General features: G+C 40.8%; 1 protein-coding gene across 1 annotated transcript; it reads right to left on the bottom strand.

Moving 5' to 3' along the window:
* On the bottom strand, positions 1-25870 carry SNRNP40 (small nuclear ribonucleoprotein U5 subunit 40). Its single transcript, XM_027517856.1, has 10 exons — positions 25625-25870; positions 22670-22799; positions 20926-21019; positions 19055-19220; positions 17893-18015; positions 9822-9942; positions 7532-7614; positions 6394-6455; positions 1036-1139; positions 1-503 (listed from the first exon to the last, which is right to left on the bottom strand). Exons 1-10 carry the CDS (start codon positions 25766-25768, stop codon positions 454-456), a joined length of 1077 nt encoding a protein of 358 aa, XP_027373657.1. The 5' UTR covers positions 25769-25870; the 3' UTR covers positions 1-453.

Here is a 25870-nt window from a genome sequence, read left to right as displayed (position 1 = left end):
TTCTGTAAAAAGGCATCTAGTTGGCTTTTAATACAAAATGAGTCAGAGAAACAAAGAAAGAAAACATACAAGCTATTGAACTAAACAAAAACCCGATAAATACATTTCAGTCACGTTCCCTGTCTTCAGCCTAGATTAGGAAACAGGAAATGATGAACCAACCAATGTCTGTCCTTTTGAAGAAACCTTATTTAAAAAAAAAAAAAAAGAGGAAAAAATAAAACAATCCCTAAAATCTGGCATGTGGTTTTAAGAGGCCACTGGAAGCTTGCCTTAGTCATCGTGGTGAACTGGGACACTGGTGGTTTGGAACACAGCTACCTCCTCCTCATTTCTTGCTACTAACAATCTTCATCTGAAGGGAGGATGCTGGCTTGGACATCATTAGATGCCACTTACGCTGTCTGAGGTCTCAGGGTCAAGCAGTCTTGTGGAGTCTTCCATTCCGTATCTTCACTGAATCTCCCCCATGTATAGTCTCTTGTCACTGGATGCTGAGAGAACTGAGGTGAAGAGAACAGAGAAGATAACTGGAAGTAATGAAGGCTCAAGGAGACTTGGTGTTTAAGGGCTCTTATGTCAAGAGGCAATTTTGGTATAAAAGAGCAACTGGATTTAGCTTACATTCCCCTCCTCCTAATAACCATTCACAGGAAACTATAGCTTGGCTTTTCAATCCAAATTCTTTCAAAACCATGAGGGTGGACCGTGCTATGGGAAATACATTATCAGGGTCTAAATCTTGATTTTCCTTGTCAGTCAAGCCTTAAGAAAAAGATCTCAGTCATTCTAGAAGAGAAGAATCAATGTCTATGCTAGTCATTTTGTAAATGTGCTTCTGCTTATTATTCTTAGCCCTGGAAAAAGTTATATTTTCTCAGAAATTCAAGTCCCATTATTTAGCTTAGCTAGCCAATAAAAGGTAAGTTAAGTTCTGGTTTATATCTGAACATTAAGAAACATCATTCTTTTATCCAACTATATCACTGAATCATAGACCTGAAGCAAGTAAACTCCCAGTCAGGACAGACTTACTGATGGGTTCATCGGGGTGGAAAGCCACTTCATTGATGGAGCCAGCATGGCCCGGTAGCTTATACAAAATCCTCCTGCTTGTGGTATCCCAGACGTAGACGAACCTGCAAATATCATGAAGAGTAAGGCTAAGGCATCCTGGAACTAAGGGTAAGGAAGAAGTATGGCTTTTTAAGGGAAGTGGAAGCAACCTTTTATTTAGTGACTCCATACTTACTGAACTGTGCTCTGATGTTTAGAAATTAGGAAAATAGATTACAAATAAGGCATGGATCCTGCCCATGAGCAACTGAGTGGAAAAACAGGAATAGCTAAATTATTGGTATTTTCTAATACAAGCTTCTTAAATAGGAAAGATCACAGAGAAGACAGACAAATGGTTCTTCCTATAGCTCCCACACAGAAATCTTTAAAGAACACCCAGGGACTTCCCTGGTGGTCCAGTGGTTAAGAATCCACCATCCAATGCCAGGACCATGGGTTCAATTCCTGGTTAGGCAACTAAGATCCCATATGTTGCTGCTACTGAGCCTGCGTGCCACCACTAGAAAGGAGCCCACATGCCACAGTGAAAGATCCCGAGGGCCCCAACTAAGACCTGATGCAGACATAAATAAATATTTTTAATAAAAAAGAGCACCCAATATAATTAGGGTGTAGTTAACTTCTTATATACCTAGGAATGTCTTAAACCCAAATATACACTCGATCCAGATCTTGCACTGAATTCATGGGCAGAAAAATACTTAATGCTAGCATGGGAAGGGGCCAACAGATATTAGCTAAACTTATTCTACAGAAAAGAAAACTAAGGTATAGTGACTTCTCCAAGGTTACACAGTTCATCAGTGGCAGAATTAAAATTAAAATTCTTAATATATATTCCAGTATTCTCCTTTCTCTTACTACCTTCAAATGCCTTGCGTCCCTTGCCACCTCTCACTCCCTCTACCCCTGCCAAAAGAAGTTTCTTTGACCTTCAGCCTTGTTTGGGTCATTTTAAGCTGAAAGTAAAATAAATAGATATTATCTTCACATGACCATGCAAAGAAAATATGCTGGTACATTTAAAAGGCTGATGATTTTCAAATAGGTTATACCAATTATTCACATATTTGTTTTGTTCAATCAACACCTAAAGGGTATACTCACCAGTACATGATTATAAAATGCCTAGTTCTGAACATTACATTTTTAGTTTAAAATGAAGATAAAAAAAAAAAAGAACTTCTTAATTACAGTGTAGCTCACAAGGTTTAGGCTCCATAAAGTCAAAGTGAAAGTGAAGTTGCTCAGTCATGTCCAACTCTTTGCGACCCCGTGGACTGTAGCCTACCAGGCTCCTCTGTCCATGGGATTCTCCAGGCAAGAATACTGGAGTGGGTTACCATTTCCTTCTCCAGGGGATCTTCCCGACCCAGGGACTGAACCCAGGTATCCCGAATTGGAGGCAGACACTTTAACCTCTGAGCCACCAGGGAAGCCCATAGGAAATAAATAAAAACTCCATGCAAGGCGGAGGAGAGGGAACCCTGTCTGTCTCTAGACTCCTTGGCTCTAATGCTCAGGTTTTCCCCAGTGTCTTGTCACACACAGTAACTGTCCTCATTAATCCAGCTAAGGCTATGTGGCATAGTGAAAAAGTGTGTTAAGTTCTGGGTTCAAGTCTCAATTCAACTATTTAATAGCTAAGTAGCCTTTAGACATTTACCTAACTTCTCTGAGGGCCTTATGATGGAGTAATGATGGAGACAATGCTGATCTCATAGCTTGGTTGAGAGAAATGAAATAATGAAATAATGTATGCCAAGTGCCCAGCACACAGAATTTATGATAGCTATTGTTATGATGATAAAGTGCCCGTCTACAATGCGGGAGACCCGGGTTGGATCCCTGGGTTGGGACGATCCCCTAGAGAAGGAAATGGCAATCCACTCTAGCACTCTTGCATGGAAAATCCCATGGACAGATGAGCCTGGTAGGCTACAGTCCATGGGGTCGCAAAGAGTCGGACACGAATGAGCGACTTCACTTTCACTATTGTTATGATGAATAAATAGTTATCAAAACAGAATCACATGAAATCAATACACTGAATAAATCACTCACAGCAGAGACTGACCAGTCATTTCATAGTCCTTGATAGGAACTCTTGAAAGGTTTCAAATCTGAACAGGAGTAGCTAGGTGAACTACAAGTAGGGAAGAGAAATTTGCCAAATTCAGGCCAAGCTGAAAAGCAGTTTTCTGAGAAGGATACATTATCCAGGCATATAAAAGCCAGCAGAAGTCCAGATCTCCAAGGGTTTACTTTAAGGCCTCACTTTCCATGGCTGCCAATTAGATGCTAAATTTAGAGGGGCCTTATCCTCTCCTTATTCTGGGATGGCAACATTCGGCAGGAATCAGGCTCCTTATGTAACAGAGCACTGTTGACTTGAGGCTAATTGGTGAGGTGGCCTGTGAAATGTGGCCAACCCTCAGCAGGTAGACAGACAGGCTTTTCCCTAGACCAGAGCCATGCTTCCACATGCAAGGTTTAAAGGAACAGTGGGGAGGGAAAGAGGGAAGAGAGGACACCGAAAGCTAGAAAAGAGCCAGTGTCAGAAACAAACTGCTCAGAATAGCTAGGTAGACATCATTTAAAAGCTTAATCACACAGGAAAGATACAGCTCTACTGAAAATCATGTACAAATACCTAGAAAGGTTCTTACTCTGTCAGAATGTAAGACATCTGAACCGTGGACCTGTTTTTCACGGTCTTCTTTAGAAACCCGGCAACTGAAAATCTTTTAGATTCCCTCTCCAAGGTAACCTGCTAAACCACCAGGACTCAAACCAGCAATGTGGCACAGTTTTACCTGGGTCCTTTCCCCTGCCATAAAATACTCAAATATTCACCCATTTTCCCCTGGCGTTAAACATGCCAAGGAAAAAAAAAATGGATTCTGGAATCTTCTATTCAGAATTGTTCACAGGTCAGAAAGGTGTGGGACAGATCAAAGTGAGGCTTCTTTATGGTTGTGCTAGAGCCCCAAGTAGGAGAAAACTCCAGAATACGCTGAAAGCCCAAGCTAGCCTGGGAAAGGCTTACTGCTTATAAGATGATGCCTGTTTTCATTGAGTAGCAGGAAAATCTCTAAGTTGGGAGAAAGATGGGGTTAAGCAGAAGAGGGCTAATAACGTTTCCCAATGGGAGCTAAACCCAGAGTCTACCATCCGAGTGCCTCGTCATTCTTTTTTTTTTTTTAATAAAATAGTTATTCTTATTTGTTTGGCTGGGCCAGGTCTCAGTTGTGACATGAGGGATCTTTAGCTGTGGCATGTGGGGTCCAGTTCCCTGACCAGGGATCAAATCCCGGCCTCCTGCATTGGGAGCAGAGTCTTAGCCACTGAGCCTCCAGGTAAGTCCCCAGGGCCTCGTCATTATTTACCATCCCATACTGTGGCCCAAAAGCCTGGGCACTTGAACATCCCTATTCAACATCTGACTCCCTCCCAAATAACGTCACCGTAGGCATACCAAATAAAATAGCATCTCACTAAAGAATTCTCTACCTTCTCTGTTTCTCATTCATCATTTAATTCCTCAGGCAGTTTAAACTGATTCAGCTCAGGGTTGGAAAATATCTAGCCCGCATTCTGCCACATCCTCACCAAGCAATCTTGACACTTTTCTCACTGAACTCAGATCCAGCTCTGAATCATTCCCAACACAGTTGGGTATTATTAATAGCTGAGCTGATATGCAGGACAAAATCTGACTATCCTTGAGCTAGGAATTCATTCATGCAATATTGCTTAGAATTGGTCAAGCACTGCCCTGGATTCAGAGATGAGTAAGATTCATTCCCTGATCTCTAGGAGCAAATAATTTAGCAGGGGTTGCCCCACTATATTTGTCTTACTATAAGATGCAATCATGAGAAATGCTGGGATGGAAGAAGCACAAGCTGGAATCAAGACTGCCAGGAGAAATATCAATAACCTCAGGTATGCAGATGACACCACCCTTATGGCAGAAAGTGAAGAGGAACTAAAAAGCCTCTTGATGAAAGTGAAAGACGAGAGTGAAAAAGTTGGCTTAAAGCTCAACATTCAGAAAACGAAGATCATGGCATCCGGTCCCACCACTTCATGGGAAATAGATGGGGAAACAGTGGAAATAGTGTCAGGCTTTATTTTCTGGGCTCCAAAATCACTGCAGATGGTGACTGCAGCCATGAAATTAAAAGACGCTTACTCCTTGGAAGGAAAGTTATGACCAACCTAGATAGCACATTCAAAAGCAGAGACATTACTTTGCCAACAAAGATCCGTCTAGTCAAGGCTATGGTTTTTCCAGTGGTCATGTATAGATGTGAGAGTTGGACTGTGAAGAAAGCTGAGCACCGAAGAATTGATGCTTTTGAACTGTAGTGTTGGAGAAGATTCTTGAGAATCCCTTGGACTGCAAGGAGATCCAACCAGTCCATTCTAAAGGAGATCAGCCCTGTGTGTTCTCTGGAAGGAATGATGCCAAAACTGAAACTCCAGTACTTTGGCCATCTCATGCGAAGAGTTGACTCATTGGAAAAGACTCTGATGCTGGGAGGGATTGGGGGCAGGAGGAGAAGGGGACGACAGAGGATGAGGTGGCTGAATGGCATCACTGACTCAATGGATGTGAGTCTCAGTGAACTCCAGGAGCTGGTGATGGACAGGGAGGCCCAGTGTGCTGCGATTCATGGGTCGCAAAGAGTCGGACACGACTGAGAGACTGAACTGAAGATGCAATGACTGCTAATAAAGGTTAGGTGTATATAATGTGATTACAACCCAGAAAAAAGAGCAATTAGTAATGCCCAACAGGTAAGGGAGAGAGAGGGCCAGGTAAGTATATAGATACAATATAGGTAGATTACTAGGGAGATACAGGAGTTTGGATAATGGAGGCTAGGAAGGAATGTAAGAACAGGAGAAGTTCCACGTGAGTGAAGCACTGTGGTGATTGACGGTGGGGGAGGAGTATGTAATAACACAACATGTATGTGAATGAACTGAAGCATGTCAGAAGAATCTCATGAAGAGAACTGGAGCCAGATTAGGAGTCTGAATTTTATTTCACTGGCAAAGGCAATCTAACAACCAAAAAAACGGTTTACCTTCCAGGTTTAAAATGTATCCAAAGAGGGTAGAAACGATGTATTTGTCCACAAGATCTTTAAACCCTTCAGACTGCACTACATACAGCTTCATCTCTGAGTACAGCTATAACTCAATGTTTGCTCTGGCTCAGAACTGGCACTTCATGTATTAAACAAGAGAAGATACCTGCATAGCTACATCATTCTTTACCTCATGTCCAGTAATCCTTACCTGTCAGCTGAGCCAGCTGCTATCTTGCTTCCATCAGGTGACCAAGAACATCTCAGAAGATTCTATAATGATGAACAGGCAGGAATCCAATGAATACAGTACTGTACCAAATGTATGCACCCCTCTTGATTAGACTATAGCATCACTAAGAGATTTTAAATGCTTAAGTACAGTTTTTTGTTTTCTGGTTTTTTTTTGGGCTGTGCTGCATGGCCTGCAGGATCTTAGTTCCTTGACCAGGGCATGAACCTGTGCTCCCCTCAGTGGAAGTGTGGAGTCTTAACCACTGGACTGCTAGAGAAATCGCCCTCTTGAGCAGAGTTTTAAGTATTCTCTGCAACATATAATCAACAATTGTCTTATATTCTGTGGCCCAAGACAGCCTATTTTGATATATTTCAAACCAAAACTGCTTAATTTATAGTAAATTAACAGTGGACCTGGCTGTAAAATTTTGTTCTGCCTACTAATGGGGGCTTCTTTTGCTCATTTATCTGGATTCTCATTAAAATTTTTATCTTGAAGAAAATAAAAATAAAATCAATTCTAACAAAAGATAAAATTTGATTTATCTTTAAATAAAATTCTTTTATTTTGAAATCAAATAAAAGATTCAGTGAACCTTAATGGATTCTCAAAAGGAAAACATTAGTCTATATTAACAAATTGTCTGGAGCAAAAGCTGCTTTGAAGAGCTCATCTGAGAGTTTTGGCAAAATTTCAGTCTCTCAGAGCTTGGCCTGTGGTTCTTACTGAGGGAAGGGATGTATCTGAGGACTCTAAGAGCTGGTCACTGGGAGGGTGAGGGAGGTCATCTGGGTAGCAGCCACGGGAGTCTGAGTCCCATATGGAACACTGACCTGTGAGAGTCAAAGTTCCCAAAGAATTAAGAAAACAGAAGCATCTTGTTGAAGTGGGAAGTCCTAAATTTGAGGACTCCATCACCATCTGCCTATGAGTGCCTCCTTGCCTATGCTGCTGTCAGTTTTATTTCTGGCAAGAGCAGTTTTGCTGGACAAAAGTGTTACTGGAATGCTGCTCCTTCTAAGGAGAGCTATTAATCTCTATATCCTTAGCATCATCTTAAATGTCTTTGAATCAAATGGACAGTAAAATTCCTCTGCCATGCAGAACTCACCTTTTCAAAGTTGTGCACATTTCCTTGAAATATCTTCACACACCGCTCTTTGGGAGCAAATGGCCGGACATCCCAGACCCGCACTGCAAATTCAAACAAAGAAAACAAAACAGTTATCAGACAGCGGTTTCCTGAGAACCCAGCTGAAACCAGTATCATGTCAATGACAGATGCTATTTAGTGGGTGGAGAAAGACCAACGTGGTACAATGCTATTTAATAAGCCTTTTTTCTTTTACTAACGGGAATGAAATGCATTCAAGTTCCTTAACAGGGACTAAAGACACTGAGAAGGTAGGAAGGGAAAATGTCAAACACACTGCTGGTATTTGCAACAGAAAGTAGTTGAGTGCGATACTGATTTCAACAAAACATATTGCCAATGATTCCTCTGTAAACCTGAGTCCCATCTAGCAAAGTTTCAACATGACAATCTAAACACCACTGACTACTGTGACAATCAATCTATAAAAATCAAACTCAGGACTAAGCTTTTCCAGTTATGCTCACAGGAAAATCTGACAATTTAATTGTAATCAAGGCCAATATAGAAAAAGTGAACTTTGAATCCAGTTCTAGCTCTGCTATATATATGGGGAAAATATCAGGAAAACAGTGAGATTCTCTGTGCTTTGGGTGCCTTTGTAAAATGAGAATGCCATTTGATCTTTTTTTAAAAAATATTTTAAAGGTCAAATAAGATGATACATAAAAGGGCTTTAAGATTGGCAGCAATAAACAATAAAATGAATTTGTAATTTTTATTATATACCTATAATGAGAAATTCTTATTTTTATTTTAAAAACCATTTAGGAAATCTCACCCTTCCTTATAATGACTTCCCTGGTGGCTCACATGGTAAAGCGTCTGCCTACAATGAGGGAGACCCAGGTTCGATCCCTGGGTTGGGAAGATCCCCTGGAGAAGGAAATGGGAACCCACTCCAGTATTCTTGCCTGGAAAATCCCAAGGACGGAGGAGCCTGGTAGGCTACAGTCCATAGGGTCACAAAGAGTCAGACCACGACTGAGCGACTTCACTTTTTTTCTTTTTTTACCTTTCCTTTTAACAAACAATGCTAGAATTAGACAATCAAAAATCTACTGAAATAGGATATAAATACCCACAGTAAGCAGTGGCCACAGCCATTGTTAACTAAAGCTAAATGTACAGTGAAATTTGAGTGCTGTAATTTTACTTGAGTATGGGAAAAAAGCCAACAATCCTTGAAGTTAAACAGGCATAAAAAGGTGAAACTACACATGAAAATTTGCTATTCAGCTGAGAATACAGCCAGAAGGCAAGGATGTTCATTCATTCAGCAAGTATTTATTGAGCACCCCTTGAGGGCTAGGCTTCCCTGATAGCTCAGTTGGGAAAGAATCTGCCTGCAAAGCAGGAGATCCTGGTTTGATTCCTGGGTTGGGAAGATCACGTGCAGAAGGGATAGGCTACCCACTCTAGTATTATTGGGCTTTCCTTGTGGCTCAGCTGGTAAAGAATCTGCCTGCAGTGTGGGACACCTTGGTTCAATCCCTGGGTTGGGAAGATTCCTTGGAGAAGGGAAAGGCTACCCACTCAAGCATTCTGGCCCAGAGAATTCCATGGACCATGGCCTGTCCAGTCCATGGGGTTGCAGAGTTAAGACACAACTGAGAGACTTTCACTTCACTTTGAGGGTTAGGCACAGTTTTCATTACAAAATGTTAGTGAAAACATTTTAGTATACCAGAGGGGCATTTCCAAACTCCTTCAGTATTAAGCATATAATCCAAGATGTCATCTTCCTTTTCTGCTATGGAAAACACATCCTCCCACCCAACAACTCAAAAACAAGTGAAGAAAGGACAAGTGTGTTAGTGTAAATCCAGAAATCGAGGTGTTTTAATGAGGACCTCTTGTCACATTGATGCTTTTGGAGTAGGGAGGGAAGATAGACTGGCAGAAAGAGTACAAGTGAGATATCAATAGGTCTGTTGATCATCTGAGCTTGGAACTCTCTACATTATCAGTATAGAAACTGATGCCCAGAAAGAACAAATGCTATGTGTAAAGATGTTCAGGGATTAGATGGAAGATTTGGGACTATCATCATGGCTTCTTGACCATCTCTTCTAAAGTTTTTTCTATTACAACCTGTTTTCCTAATTGCCCTGGTGGACACCTGCAAGCCATCCTGGGCTCTTTCCTTGGACTCTCTTTTACCCCAGCACATATTTCGAGCACCTAACGCCCATTTTATTTAGGGTCTACAGCGACTGACATGGAGAGGTTTCCTTTCCAAAGTTACCTGTATTGTCCATTGCATTGGACAAGAGGTAAGAGCCTTCAGAACTTAAACTCAGGCCAGTCACTGAATCTGCATGACCTCTCATCGTGTAGGTCAGCTTATTTTGGCGCAGGTCCCAGACCTACAGAACAAAACAAGGTGACACTCCCAGAAATCAAACTGTGAATAGCAAAGAAACAGTTATTAAAGAGTCGACCTGGGAAAATTGGCATCCCCTCTTAATCTGCCTCTGGGCCAAGCACTACTTTACCACAAAATATAGAATTTCTATCAAAGAAGGAAAAACTCCTGTCTTTCTAAAAACAGAGTTAAAGTTACTAAGTTTGGCTAGAAAAATATAAACTAATGAATGTCAAAATATTAACAAAACATAAGAGGATTTAAAGAGGTTATTTTCAATTCATAACAAAATGTATTAGGAATTAAAAAAACAAAGTAGCTTTTAAAACACAATCTATGATTCTTTTTAACTAGAAACAAACTATTACAAACAACTATATAAACACAGTTAAATGACTTCATTTGAAAAAGGCATTTTGATTGCATGTAAAATGTACATAACACAGTAATATGCAAAAACAGAGGTTTAAAAATGTTCATTTAATGTCATAATACATATACACACATACGATGGAAAACCACATTAAAAGAAAAATAAAGTTTAAGTTCACGGTTTTCTGGTTAGGAAAGCTAAGAGAAACACTTCAGCTGAAAATAACCTAATGTCAAACAGAAAAAAATAAATGGTTTATTAAGTTATGGCTCATAAACACACTGTAACACTACGGGCGCTTATGCTAGACTTTGAAGACCAAAGTGGAATGCATGAGGGTTTAGGGCCAGACTGAATCAGTCACTGCAACTTAATGAGTTATGTATTGTATTATTGGGCCACTAACCCTTCTGAGCCTGTTTCTGGCCTGTAAGATGGGGATAACATTGACTTTTTACGGCTTTTGTGAGGATTACAGACAGAATGCCTGGTACACAGCAGGCCCTCTAATTGGTTGCTATTATTAAGCAAATCCTAAAAACATTCTGAAGATCAAATGTAAAAATGTTTATAAACAAACTATTATTAAGCAAATAAGAAAAATATAAAAGTTATTTATAATTACATAAAAGAAATACATTAAAGGCAACAGAAATGGTCTGGAATGTCATGTGGCAAAAGAACAGCAGTTCTGTTAAGGTCACTGTTGTTATACAAAATTTCATCCAAATTTGATTTAATATTGCCACAGTTTTTCTAACTTAAATTTTCCGCTGTCCCTTTAAGGCACTTTCCTCATCTAGAAATGAGTTTGTCAAAGCAATACATACGGCAGACAACTCCACTTTCCCCATCAATAACTCATTCATGTGTGGAACCCAGCACACTTTATACACAATGATTTTTGTGTCAGGATGTTTGCTGCCTCAATAATCAGGAAAGCTTGAAGTGGCTGACATTTTTTGTTCAAGCCATTGTTCCTTCTCTTCAGAGAAGGCATTGTTGAAACCTTTAGCTCTTTAGGAGAATGAAATTCATCATCCTTCACAGCACTTGGGAGCTATTTCCAGACTTTCCACTTTGGGGCCTGCACACGTTGTTTTGTATACCCAAAATGTATCCGGGATTTGCCAGAGGAAGAGTGAGTAGGGCAGTAATTTAAGCAAAATATTTTGCAGATGTCCTAATCAGCTGTTCAGTGATTGTGGCAGGCACTGTTGGAGATAAAAGAAATGTTGTTCTGTTCTCAAGGAGCTAAACAAGTGACGAGAGGCCTGCACAAGGGGCAACAGCCAAGAGGGCAGAGGGATTAATGTTGCCATGGTACACGGATGGGAGTGAGAAAGGGAAGGTTTCACAAAGAATAAAGCACTTGAGCAGGGCATGGAAAAAGAATTTACTGATTTATTCCCATGACACGCAGTTTGTGGAATCTTAGTTCCCTGATCAAGGACTGAACCCAGGTCCTTGGCAGTGAGAGCAGGGAATCCTAACCAGTGGGCTGCCAGGGAATTCCCAAGAAGTACTTCTTTATTTAGACAAAGTAGAAGGTTATTCCCAGGCAAAGATGATGCATGAAAGCAGAGGGACAGGAAAAAATTGCTGGGTTGTAGGGAAATGGGCAGAGAGGAAGCAGACAATGCCTGAGTGATAGGCAGGCAAAGGCCAGCTCATGAAAGGTTTTGAATGACTGGCTTGGACTTTACCTCCCTCACTGGGGAGCCACAGGAGGGTAGAGTAGTGGAATGAGTTGATCAGATTCTAGAAAGAGCCTTCTGGTCCAAATAATTGGAAAGGATGAGAACACAGATGGGACTATGTTAAAAAAATAAATTAAAAAAATTCACCAACTGACCTCCCATTCTGACTAGAGCTCAAGATTATAAGAAATGCCAACCAGATCTTCAAGCCACCAAACAGAAGCACATTTTCTTCTTTTATTCATTTTCCTCTGACTCCACAATCCTATACCCAGGAAGAAAATCTCAAGAGCCTAACAGGAACTGTGTGTTTGTTCACAAATATAATCAGAATTTGCTCACTCCAGATTTTAAGAGGGCCTTCCATTCCCTATTTGTTCCTCCTGTCCCAGAATAGGCAGTGCTCTCTGAGAGACTGAGAAGCAAACAAAAACCAGGCTCTTCAGGAGTACTTCCTAACGTAGTAAGGCAGTGCAGGGATTTGTCAAGCAAGCTCAAGAGTGGTAAGCCCCTGTCTGCTTAAAGGATACTTGTTAATTGAGTAGAAGCAATATGATAGAGTTGTAAGACTACTGGCCCTCTGGAGAGTCCTGGCTCTACCACAGACTATTTGATCTTGGCCAAATCACTTAACCTTTTAGGGCTTTGCTTTAGTCACTGTACAATAAGAGAGATGACGAGATGTCTAAAGTCCCTTTCAGGTTTGACATTTTCTGAGTCTATTTCTGATGGAAAAGGAGCCTCCCTTTTGCATTTTAAAAAGAAACTTATGAGGGCCTGCGTACTATTCAGAGTCTTTCTGGGTCCAAGAACAGTTACTCATCCCTAAGCATGTCAGAACAGGATGCTGTTAAATAGGGAGAAGACTGAAATTCTATGGATGGTTTCACATTCCTCTAGCATACCCCTTAGTTATACAGGAGCAAAATAAAATAACTAAAGCAACCTAATTTCAAATACCATCTTTATTAACTGCTATCATCAAAAAACAATCTGACAACTGTATCCAAAACATGAACTATCCTTATATTTGCTAACACACTGATTTTCATCTAGAAATCTATTCTAAGAAGTAATTAAATATGGAAAGCTTCACACGCAGATATATTGGATACACTGCATACAGCAGCATAATTTGTGATAGTGATACATATGAAAAGCCTGTGCAGCAACGAAGATCCAGGACAGCCAAAAATACTAAATACATCGCCTGCCCATGCAGGGGACACAGGATGGATCCCTGGTCCAGGAAGATTCCATATACCATGGAGAAACTATGCCCGTGGGCCACAACACCTGAAGCCCATGCGCTCTAGAGCCTGTGCTCCACAACCAGAGAAGCCACTGCAACGAGAAACCTGGGCACAACAAAGAGCAGCTCTGTTCACCACAATTAGAGAAAACCCGAGCATAGCAACGAAGACCCAGGGCAGCTGGAAAAAAATTAAAAAGATATGTCTGAGCTCATACTTAGAGAAAACACTAAGCCAGTCATGGCTATATCCAATGTTGGGGATTCTAGGCAAAGGACTAGCCACATATATGTGTGTGTATATATATCCCGTATGTGTGAAATCTAAACTATGCCACAAGTAACCTTATTTACAAAACAGACTCACAGAGATAGAAAACAAACTCATGGTTACCACAGAAGAAAGGGAATGGGGAAGGTATAAATTAGGGGTTTGGGATTAGCAGATATAAGCTACTATATGCTTCCCTGGTAGCTCAGCTGGTAAAGAATCCACCTTTAATGCAGGAGACCCTGATTCGATTCCTGGATCGGGAAGATTCCAGGAAGAAGGGCATGGCAACCCACTAGGCTATCCACTTCAGTACTCTTGGGCTTTCCTGGTGGCTCAGTTGGTAAAGAATCCACCTGCAATGCGGGAGACCTGGGTTTGAACCCTGGGTTGGGAAGATCCCCTGGAGGAGGGCATGGCAACCCACAGGCTTCCCTAGTGGTTCAGACGGTAAAGAATCTGCAATGTGGGAGACTCGGGTTCAATTCTGGGTCAGAAAGATCCCCTGGAGAAGGAAATGGAAACCCACTTCAATATTCCTGCCTAGAGAACTCCATGGACAGAGGAGCCTGGTGGGCTACAGTCCATGGGATTGCAATAAGTTGGATATGACAGAGTGACTAACACACACATTATATAGAAAACAGATAAACAATGAGGTCTTACTGTATACCACAGAGAACTATATTCAATATCTTGTAATATAACATAATGGGAAAGAATATGAGAAAGAATACATATGTATAACTGAACACTCTATTTTATACCAGAAACTAGTACAACATTGTAAATCAATTATACTTTAGCCAAAAAAAAAAAAAAAAGCCTACAAGGCTATGATGAAGAGTCATTAAGTGCTGTACTCATAGGACTCTATTTATATATTTCTCATATTTGAGATAAATTTGGATTTCAGAACAAAATTGGTATATATCAACAAAGACTGAGATTAGCTATGTGAGGAAAAAACTGATCCAAGAGAAGGTACATATATGTATCTGAGAAGACATGGAAAACCTTCAAAACCTAAAAAGAAACTCAGTCCCTTCAGAACTAAAGTACAACTGAATATATTTGTTTATGAAAGTTAAAAGTGCTAGTCACTCAGTTGTGTTCAACTCTTTGTGACCCAATGGACTGTAGCCCGCCAGGCTCCTCTGTCCATGGAATTCTTGTCCAGGCAAGAATACTGGAGTGGGTAGCCATTCCCTTCTCCAGGGGACCTTCTTGACCCAGGGACTGAAACCAGATCTCCTCCATTGCAGGCAGATTCTTTACTGTTTGAGCCACCAGGGAAGCCTACTTGTTTATAGAAGGTCCCAAAACAGAAATTTAGACAAAGAGCCCAGAATAAGCCACACTATTTGTTTTAAGAAGGACTTACTAGCATGAGATTATTATTCTTAGGCTCGTCTATCCCCACAGTTATGAAAAGATCAAAATTCTCATAGTTTAAAAAGTCAGTCTCAGATGGTCATACATGGTATGATTCTATTCATATGATATTCTGGAATAGAAACTATAGGACAAGAAAGAGATCAACGGTTTGTAGGGATTAGGAATGAGTAGAGGGTTTGATGCAGAACAGTACTATAAAATTTTTCTGGGTGATGGAAATTGTTCTGTCCTGTCTGTGGTAGTTACATGAATCTGCATAAGCATTAAAATCCACAGAACTGTATACTAAAAAGAGGTTAATTTCATATGTGTCCCCAGTCACTCAGTTGTGTCCAACCCTTTGCAACTCCATGGACTGTAGTCTGCCAGGCTCCTCTGTCCATGGAATTTCCCAGGCAAGAATACTGGAGCGGGTTATCATTTCCTACTCGAGGAGATCTTTCCAACCCAGGGATTGAACCTGTGTCTCTTGAGTCTGCCGCACTCGCAGGAGGATTCTTTACCACTGTGCCACCTGGGAAACCCAGGGGAAAGGCTACCCTGACTGGGAACTGAACTCTGGCTACAACAGGGAGTACACCAAATCCTAACCACTAGACTACCGGGGAGCATCTAATTTCACAGTAGGTACATTTTTATAATAATAACTTAAAAGTATGAAAATTACCATGGCTAGATGACACCAGTCCACCTCCAATGTATTAGAAGCTGTCTAGTGATTCTAATGATAGTGGGTTCCCAAACTTCACTCAGGGAAATAATGCATTTGCTGTTGAGGTGATCTAATTAAGCACCCACATTCTGACTGTAGTCTCCAAAGAGTCATAGGGTGGAAAAGGGACGTGAAGTTGAATTTTGGAAATGGTGAATTTTTAGGTACTCCAAATGGGGATGCTGAGTAGCTGGCTGTATATATGGGTCTGGATCTGAAGATGTGGGTTGAGAACATCGAGTTATCTGCATAGAAATGACAATTAGAGTCACAGAATTAGATGGGAATTGCCCAGGGAAAGGAATATAATAAGAGCACTGAGGAAAGAACCTTGGGGAATAACAACATTTAAAAAATGCATAGACAGAATAGCTTGCAGATGTATCTGACGGCTATGCCTGATGAAAAGGGTAGGGAAGTATACTGTCAGAGCAAGTTTAAAAAAAACAAAGACTAAAAGGATCTACTAGATTTAGTACCAGGGAGATCACTGGTGACCTTGAAGAGAACAGTGTTAATAAAACAACGGAGGCAGAGCCAGACTGATGAGCAGTGGTCAGGAGACATGGAATCGAGAAATGAAAGGGAGATAAGGCATTAAAGACAGTGAGTGTAGAAAATATTCAGGGGATTTCTCACAGGTAATAAGAGCAAGACTCTGGGCCCAAACCCTGGGTTTTGAATCATTGGTAAAATGGTATTGTGTGTGTGCTCAGTTGCTCAGTCCTATCCGACTCTTTCCAACCCTGGGAAGCCCATTAACAGCACTTATTTCATAGGTCCGTTGTGAAGCTTAAAAGAATTATAACGTAAAGCTCTAAGAACAACAGGTGGCACAGTGGTAAGCAATTCACCTGCTGATGTAGGAGATGCATGAGATGCGGGTTTGATCTCAGGAAGATCCCCTGGAGTAGGAAATGGCAACCCACTCCAGCATTCTTGCCTGGAAAATTCCAAGGACGAGGAGCCTGGCAGGGTCCGCAAAAGAGTTGGACCCAACTTATGGACAAACACGCACAGCATACATTGAGAACAGTGCCTAACACACTTAAGTGTTAGAGGATGATGATAACAGTATTATGATTGTAACCACTATCACCATCTTTAAAGAAGTTTGGCTGTAAAGGGGAAGACTGAAAGGGCAATAACAAGACAACGTGGAACTGAAGGCAGACTCTTTCCCCAACAAGAGAAGACCTGAGCATGATGAAATGCTAATAAGAAGCAATACAGTTGGTTAAAAGGATAGGATTTGGGAGAACTGACAGCATAAGGTCCCAGAGACAGGAAAGAAAGGTTGAAATCTTTCCATTTAAGGGACTACCTGTAGATAAAATGACATTCCATCCATAGTAACAGCAAAGGAGGCAAGGAGAGATGGGAGTACAGTACGATTTCTAGGTAGAAACAACATAAGAAGTTGAGTATTTACCCAATAATTACTACTCTCATGATAAAGCATAAGGTAAAAGTCTTTGAAATACCTAAGGAAGCCAATAAGTAAAAGCAGAGACAAACGGAGTCGCTGCCCCCTCCCCCCACACCTTTCATACTTACTGGCACCTGCTATGTCCAGAAACTCTACTCTACTGCTCTACTGCATTCGGCTCATTAATACCCAAGACAACTCTACGCGATAGATATTGTTAACCCCTACTATACACATAAAACAGAAGTTGAAAGAAGTTAAAGAACTAGCGTGAAGTCACAAAAAATTAGAGAACAGTAGAACTGAGATTAGACCCCAAGTCAATTACTTGAAAGCTTGAGCTATATTATACTATCAAGAAGTCTATTGCCTCTTTTCGTCAACATCACTACCTTCTCACATTCTTAGCTACGGATCCCCCAAAACTTCCTTTCTATAGTTTCAAAAACAAAAACACACTGAAAGATTAGGGTACAGAATCACAAACTGATTTATTGCTATCTCAATGAAGGCAATGCAGGTTAAAAAAAAAAAGTTTCAAATGCTGTTACTCAGGGAATACACCCTTCATTTTTCAGAGTTCCCACACAGGGACTTCTCACTTCATATAAACTGCCTGGTCCCTGATGGACAGGGACCATATAAGTTGTAATGCAACCCTGACACAGAAGTCAATAAAGACAAGACAGAAAGAAAACAAGTTCTAGTTTATCTTTCACTTAGGTGGTATAAAGTGCAAAGTTAAGAAGTTGGAAAGACTTACCTCTGTAAATGGAGACAGGTGAAAAGTAAATATAACATAAACATCTAAAATACCTTGATATCATTGTCTATTCCACCAGAAATAATCTGATCACTTGTATCATTGAAAGTCACAGCTAAAACTTGGTAGGTGTTCTGAAATGTCTGGATGGCCGCTTTCTTGCGGATATCCCAAAGCTGAAAAAGAGGACAAGACAGTCTAACATCACTCTAAGAAACAACTGCACAGTACACCCATAAATCTAAGGACTGTGGAAGTGAAAACATCAGTAAAGGGACCCTGTTCAGAAATTTGTCTGATTATCCCATCAACATGGTGAGAACTGACTATAATTTTGCCAATATATCTGAATGCTGGTAGAATAAATCACTTTGGTTATATTTTCAGACTTCTTTGTTAAAAGTCTGAATACATGTGGTTAATTAAATGCCTTTAGAGTGGACATCTTCACCATGTTTATTAGTTCATTTGTTCTACACAAAGGATATTAGACCAGTGTTTTGAAATTGTAGACCTTAATTCATTATTCGGCTACGACTTACATTAAAAAAAATATATAGAGATACATATGGAGAGGAGGTTACATCAGTGAAAATGGCAGAGTACTGAGTGCCCAAAGATTGTCCCTCTACAAAAGCAGAAAACTGGCAAAACTCTGTCAGAATCAACTGCATCAGAACTCTAGAAACTACAGTTTACAGCAACCAGGTAAATACTCACTGAGGATGAAAACCAGCTGGGTCCTAGTAAGAGGGCTTTCTAGCACTTTAACTTACCCTGGCTCCATCCTCACTCAGCAGCTTTGAAAACAACATGTACTGGCCTTTTTATACACTGACTGAAATTTCAAAACATCCTTGTAAGACATGTATATTACTGTCACTAAAGACTGGGAAACTGAAGATCAGAAAAGTGACCTAAAGTCACATAATTAAGTAAACACTAAGTCAAGAATCTAATTATTCTTGGATGGTGGTCTACTTTATTCCAAGTGACAACTGTTCTACATGGTTGTAACAGTCTGTAGGATTCATAAAAAAAGAAAAAAACCTCAACTGCTTATTATCTGAAATGTATTTTAAAAAGAGTCTGTTTTGGGAAATGTGTGATGAAACAAAGTTGTGGAGAGAAGGGTATAGCATAGGTGGGAAGACAAGGTAAGTTTCACATTTTGTCGCCTCAGAAACCCTCAACACAGAGACAGACAACACCCACCTTGACTGTACCATCGTCACTGCCAGTGCAAACAAGCTGGGGGCCCCTCCTGGCTGGGTAACAGGAGTTCACAAAGGAAGTATGCCCCTTCAGTCTTTTAACCCTCTCGCCTGTTTCACTATCCCACACCGCCACAGTTTTATCTGTGGATGCTGAGAAGAGCATACTAGAAAGCAAGAGGAAGAAAAAAAAAAAGTGAAGACAAGGAACAGCAATCTGTCTTCCTTACTCGTCAAAATGCACCCGAGTCTTCAAGATCACTAACATGCTGTGCTCTGACAGTTTGGCACCTGCTTCGGGAATGTCTCACCCAATGTACCAAAATCCTAATAGTAGTCTAGACCCAGTTATAAGGTCTACTCTAATAAATGTAAAAAAAATTTTCCCTTTGTCAGTCCCCATGACATGTTGTACATCTAATACGGCAGTCTTCTCAATCTTTCCCTCCTCTGTGATATACTACATTTCACACATCCTTCCACTTGAAAATGTATAATCACTCCCTGCTGCAGAAGTAAGACAGATAGTAGCAATTCCTGGCTCAGTAAATCTAACTCTTTCTCTAAAAATCAAAGCTTTTATTTTGCCTCTGAGAATGACTTCTAAGTTATGATTGATTTTATAATGATTTCTTTACTCAAACAGGAAAACCACACAAGGCTATGTACCTAGTTATTCAAGGAACTCTAAAATAGAGGTAAGAGCTGTAAGACAATAAATGTTTACTGAAATACTGAATGGGATTAATTAATTTTGTAGAATTACATTTTTATATAATCCATGGTTATTATAAAGTTATTCAATTGTTAAAATATTTATAATAAATGTCATAAACATAATGAAAGTTGAATAATGTTAAGGGTAAAAACAGCAGACAAGATTATGTTGTATAAGAGCTTTTTTTTTTTTTTTTTTGACTGTGTGGCTTACAGGACCTTAGTTCCCCAACTAGGACTGAACCTGGGCTATGGCAGTAAAAGCGCTGAGTCCTAAACACTGGACTGCCAGGGAATTTACACAAGTAGTTCTAATACATACATAAAAATCAAACTGTTTTGAATAGGAAAAACTCTTGAGAAAAATATACCATAATATTAACAGTGATTATCTTTGGAATGATAAAAATGTAGTGTATTTTGTCATTTTCCTGCTTTTTTTTTTAGTTTTCTTGAAACAGATTGTTTCATTACTTTTATAATACAAAATAATTAATTTCTACAGAAGGAAATTACATATTATGTCTTAAGAAAGAAAAAATTTTCTGGCTGTTGAAATGTTAGATAGATATTATAAATACATACATGGAACAATGGGCTTCCCTGGTGGCTGTAGTGTATTTTGTCATTTTCCTGCCTTTTTTTTTTTAGTTTTCTTGCAACAAATTGTTTCACTACTTTTATAATAAAAAATAATTAATTTCTACAGAAGGAAATTACATTTTATGTCTTAAAAATGAAAAAATTTTCTGGCTGTTGAAATGTTAGATATTATAAATACATACATGGAACAATGGGCTTCCCTGGTGGCTCAGACAGTAAAGAATCCATCTGCAATGCGGGAGACCTGGGTTCGATCCCTGGCGTAGGAAAATCCCCTAGAGAAGAGAATAGCTACCCACTCCAGTATTCTGGCTTGGAGAATTCCATGGACTGTATAGACCATGTGGTTGTGGATGTGACTGAGTGACTTTCTTATGGAGCAATAAATACCTTACTTGGGGTGACAGTGATAGGATGATAAGGTGGTTGTTCAAAATGCAGTAATTTTTGATACCACGATCTTTTAAGAGAAAACTCAGGGATGAAATATGAAAGGATGCCAAGAAGAATTAATATAAGCAGCAGCCGTCATCCACAATGCAGAATACTCACCTGCCGTCTGTGTTATAATGAAGCTCCATCACTGCTCCACTGTGTCCCTTCAATGTAGCGTAGTTATCACAGTCTCCATAGACATTCCACAACACTGTTAGGGAGACAGGGGCTCTGTGAACATTACTAGGCAAAAGAAAACTATTACTGGCCATGGAAAGGGTACTTAAGAATTCACTAGAACAACAGTTCTGAAATTACACTGCTTTGAAACACTATTAATTCTATCAACAATATCTTCTTTACATTAGAACAAAAATAATGCAGCGTTTTCACATTTCATAAAATAAAAACATTTTAGATAATGGATATAATTTTTTAAATCTTAAGTTTTCTTCCATACTTTTAAAAAGTTGGCACTCACAGCTAGTTGTCTCCTATGAGTAGAAGCAGACTGCAAAATGATGGTACTTACGGGAAACTTTGGAAGCTGCAACTGACTTGAAAGTCACATGGTAATGACTTTATACTATATTTACTTAGTGTACATGTACTAAATACCTATTCCAAGTGCTGGAGTAAAATAAGGTAAATGAATAGAGACAGTTCCAATTCTTAGGGGGCTTGGTCCAACACAGAGTGAAGTTTGATAAGTATTATTAAGGAACACTATATACATAATAAGCTACTTAAGAGTTACTTTCCTGCAGATAAAACTGCTTCTAGTTTGTTTGATGAAATTAAGTATATCAGCAGTTAAAGTATGTTCAGCTAAGATCCCTAAGCCTTCTAGAGACTTGGCCACCAGTAAGTTTAAGGAACACCAAACTAGAAACTGAAATCAAAACAGACATCATTCACCCTGCTGCTGCTGCTGCTAAGTCACATCAGTCGTGTCCGACTCTGTGTGACCCCATAGACGGCAGCCCACCAGGCTCCCGTCCCTGGGATTCTCCAGGCAAGAATACTGGAGTTGGTTGCCATTTCCTTCTCCAATGCATGAAAGTGAAAAATCAAAGTGAATTCGCTCAGTTGTATCCGACTCTTCGCGACCCCATGGACTGTAGCCTACCAGGCTCCTCTGTCCATGGGACTTCCCAGGCAAGAGCACTGGAGTGAGTTGCCATTGCCTTCTCCGTCATTCACCCTGAGGCACAGTTAACAGAACGGAGTCAAAGGACCCATTTCATTTCACAATGTGGCAAATGATGCCAGAGGAAGCATCAGATGCTTCTGTAACCTTCTCTTTTGCTTTTTCTCATGACTTCTTCAATATGATTTCTACTTATTTTCCCCAAATGGGTGTTTCTGACTGGAAGCTGAGAATCTGGTAGCAGATCCAAATAAGAGACAAGTACATTATCCAAGTGAGTTGCCATGTTAGGATTTCCTCCTTCCTGAATGCTAAGATTCTGAGGCTATGGATCAAGAGAGCCTCATATCTTTGGGGGAAAAGTTCTCTCTCCTCATTACTCTCATTAGCCTTAAAGTGTAGATCTTAAAGTTTAGGCTTGCTAAATCGGCTTGAGATTTGCCTCCATGAAGAGGAAATTCCCAAACTAGAGCAACTCACTTTCCAGCAGGTGATATAACTCCTACTGTATTTACCACATGGACCCTAAGTTCTATATTCAAAATCATTCAGTATTTTCATGACTCTATTTTAGCTTATTAGCCACACAGTTTGTTATGTGACCAATTTAGATTGATACCTTTTATAGCACTGAAAGTTTTAAAAAATAATCAGTATAATTGGCAGTATTGGCAGACAGCAATTACTCCAGATTCAAAAATTATGCCTTACATATCAGTCGGTCAAATCCTGCAGATGCTAAGGTGGATCCATTGGGGTGAAACTTGCAGCAATACACTTCCCCTTCATGTCCTGAGAGAAGCATGATTGGGGCTTGAAGGGAGGAACATCTTGGAGGACCCTGAAAAAATGAGAAGTACAGTGTAGTTATTACATACAAAGGAGACTGAAAAGTTGGGGAACCGGGAGTACTGGGAAAGGACAATGGAAACAATGATGGAGTGTATTTCTCCTGATTTAGAGAACAGCAACTCTTCTCATATAACTTATGCCTCCAATTTGATACTCTGTTGCTGAAGTTTCCAGTGTCTGTTACACTAACTCTCTTCCTTCACTTGCTCTCCCATAGCCAAATTTTAATGGCTCAAACATGTTAAACTTATTTCTGCCTCAGGATCTTTTGTTGCCCCTGACAGGAGGCCTCTTCCCTGAGATCTTTCTGTGTGTGGTTTCTTTCCAGTGCTTTCTCTCATCTTTCCTGGAACACTCAAGCCTAAGCAGCACCCTACCTCTCTTTTGTATTTGATCAACACTACTGTTTTCCCTCAAATAACTTATCACTATCTGAAATAATGTTTCTTATGTATTTGTTTAGTTTGTCTCCCCTGCTCTGCCATGAGAAGGGCTCTGTAGTGCAGGAACCTTACCAGTTTAACATTACACTGTTTTCCCAGTCTCTAGTTCGTTTAATGAATGAATGATTGAACTAATGTTTCCAACAACCCTGCAGGGTACAGGTTACTGAAGAAAGTAGTTTTGATTATGGTCTTGGATATTAAGACCAGTCTCAGTAGTGGGCAATTCAAAGAAACCCGGGCTGATATTCTCGTCAGACAGAAGTACACTATTAATAATCTGCAAATCTCCTTAGCAGTTTCCAGCTTACTCATTTACTCAAGAAATACTGTGTCAGGTACTGTCCCAGGCACTTAGGAAACAGTATTGAACGAGATAAAAAATGAAGCTTGTGTTCTAGTGGGAAGGACAGAAAAGAGGGAGGGTGAGCAGAAACAAGTAAAACATATAGACGGTGGCATGTGTTATGGAGAAAAACGAAGCAGCAATGTAGGTGAGCACAGGGTATGGCAATTTAAAATGGGCTGGTCAGGAAAGTGGAAAAGTGTTATCTGAGCGGAGATTGGGAAGAGCTGAGTGTAAACCATGTGGACACTTGGAAGAAGAGTATTTCAGTAGAGAGCAGAGCAAATGCAAAGACTTTGTAGGAGGAGCGTGGAAGCCACTGTGACTGGAGAAAGGCGAGCAATGGAAAATTGGTAGATTAGAGAGGTCAAGTGAAAGAGGGCAAAAGATTGTCAAGACTTCAGTTTTACTCTGACTGACGTGAAAAACCATGGAAAGTTTTCAGTAGGGGGTAATATGATCTTATGTTTAGAAGGATTTCTCTGGCTACTGGATTGAGAATAGACTGAGCATCCATAAACAGAAACAGGAATACCATTAGCATCCTACAGCAATAATGCCAGATGAGATAAGTGAAGTGAAAGTGAAAGTGAAGTTGCTCAGTCGTATCCGATTTCTTTGCAACCCTGTGGACTGTATCCTACCAGGCTTCTCTGTCCATGGGATTCTCCAAGCAAGAATACTGGAGTGGGTTACCATTTCCTTCTCCAGGGGATCTTCCCGACCCAGGGATAGAACCCGAGTCTCCCACATTGGAGGCAGACACTTTAACCTCTGAGCCACCAGGGAAGCCCTAATGTCTTAAATCAGGAGCTAGTGATGGAAGTGGTAGAAAGTGTTAGTCACTCACTCAGTCATGTCCAGCTCTTTGTGACCCCATGAACTGCTGCCCGCCAGGCTCCACTGTCTATGAGATTTCTCAGGCAAGAAAAAAGGAGTGGGTTGCCATTTCCTTCTCCAGGGTACCTTCCCAACCCAGGAACTGAACCTGGGTCTCCCCCGTTGCAGACAGACTCTTTACTGTCTGAGCCACCATGGAAGCCAGGAGGTGGAAGAAGTGGTAGCAAGTCTGGATATATTTTGAGGGTGGTGCCAACATTTGCTGACCAGCTGGTTGAGGAGTTGTGGGGGGCAGGAAGACATATATTTCCTTAGCTGAGCCTAACAGGATACAGGCAGAGGTATGATCACCACCTCAATTTTACAGGAAATGTAGTTAAAGAGCATGGATTCTGAGTTTAAAAGCTGTTCCTGGCGGTTTAGTCACTAAGTCATGTCTGACTCTTGCGACCCCATTGATTGTAGCCTACCAGCCTCCTCTGTCCATGGGATTCTCCAGGCAAAAATACTGGTGTGGATTGCCATTTCCTTCTCCAGGGATCTTCCTGACCCAGGAATCAAACCCAGGTCTCCTGCATTGCAGGGAGACTCTTTACCAACTGAGCTATGAGTCGTCTACAAAATAGGATAATATTTCCTAACTCTTAGGAAGTTACCGAGATTAATAGAGTTTTCATTTACACAGCACAAGGGCTCAATGGATGGTAACTATTCTTTGGTTATTATTAATACCAGTGCAGAGAAACACAGCGAAAAGCAAGTTTCCCAAGTCCCCAAAACGAGCCAGCGGCATTCATTTCCCCCCTTTCCTCGTTCATTCATTCATTCATCCATCCAATCTTCCAAGTTTTCTGAACGTTTATCGTTTATTCTACACTGGATCCCTGGAACATTTAAGAAGTCAAAACCCTGGTCCCGGTTTTTAGCTCAAGATCCTTAATTCTTAATTCTAACATCTCCTCATAGGGCGGTCAAGACGCTGAAAACGAGCGTCAAATGGAGAAACGCAGGGAGAATCGCCGGGTGTACGCCGCTTTTACTGTGTTTTTCTGCTTTAACTCATAGGAGGGAGAGTCCCGCTCCGCCCGGGAGTGCGAGTTAAGGGCCGCGCAGGATCACCAGGTGCAAGCGCTGAGGAGAGGAAGATGAGCTGAGGGCCGAAGGCCGCCTGCTCCTTATACTCACCGCTTGCAGCAAAGCTCCCGGCGCCGCCTGCTGCTGCCCGGCTCCAGGGCCCGACCCTGCCGCTCCCAACAGTAGTTCATGTCGCTGCCGCTTGACTGGGACCAGTGGCAACTCTGGGCCCTTACGCTTCTGCTGTTCTATCATGGCGGCAGCCACTCTCCTCAGGCCGCCACTGACCGCGCCGACCCCCTCAGGTACCTCACGATTGGCTCGGACTTAGTCTTTCCCGTAGAACTTCCGGCCGAT

The sequence above is a fragment of the Bos indicus x Bos taurus genome, chromosome 2 (genome assembly GCF_003369695.1).
Source record: "Bos indicus x Bos taurus breed Angus x Brahman F1 hybrid chromosome 2, Bos_hybrid_MaternalHap_v2.0, whole genome shotgun sequence".
Lineage (NCBI taxonomy): Eukaryota > Metazoa > Chordata > Mammalia > Artiodactyla > Bovidae > Bos > Bos indicus x Bos taurus.
Note: the sequence above shows the minus strand (reverse complement) of the source record. Positions and strands in the feature narration are given on the sequence as shown.

Excerpts from the sequence above, each read along its gene's own strand:
- SNRNP40 (XM_027517856.1), bottom strand. The coding sequence starts at position 25,768 with ATGATAGAACAGCAGAAGCGTAAGGGCCCAGAGTTGCCACTGGTCCCA. Across the intron at positions 18,016-19,054 it reads GTGACGATGGTACAGTCAAG|CTTTGGGATATCCGCAAGAA; the intron begins GTGGGTGTTGTC and ends CCTCTTTTTCAG. Across the intron at positions 1,140-6,393 it reads GCAGCTGGCTCAGCTGACAG|GTTCGTCTACGTCTGGGATA; the intron begins GTAAGGATTACT and ends TGATATTTGCAG.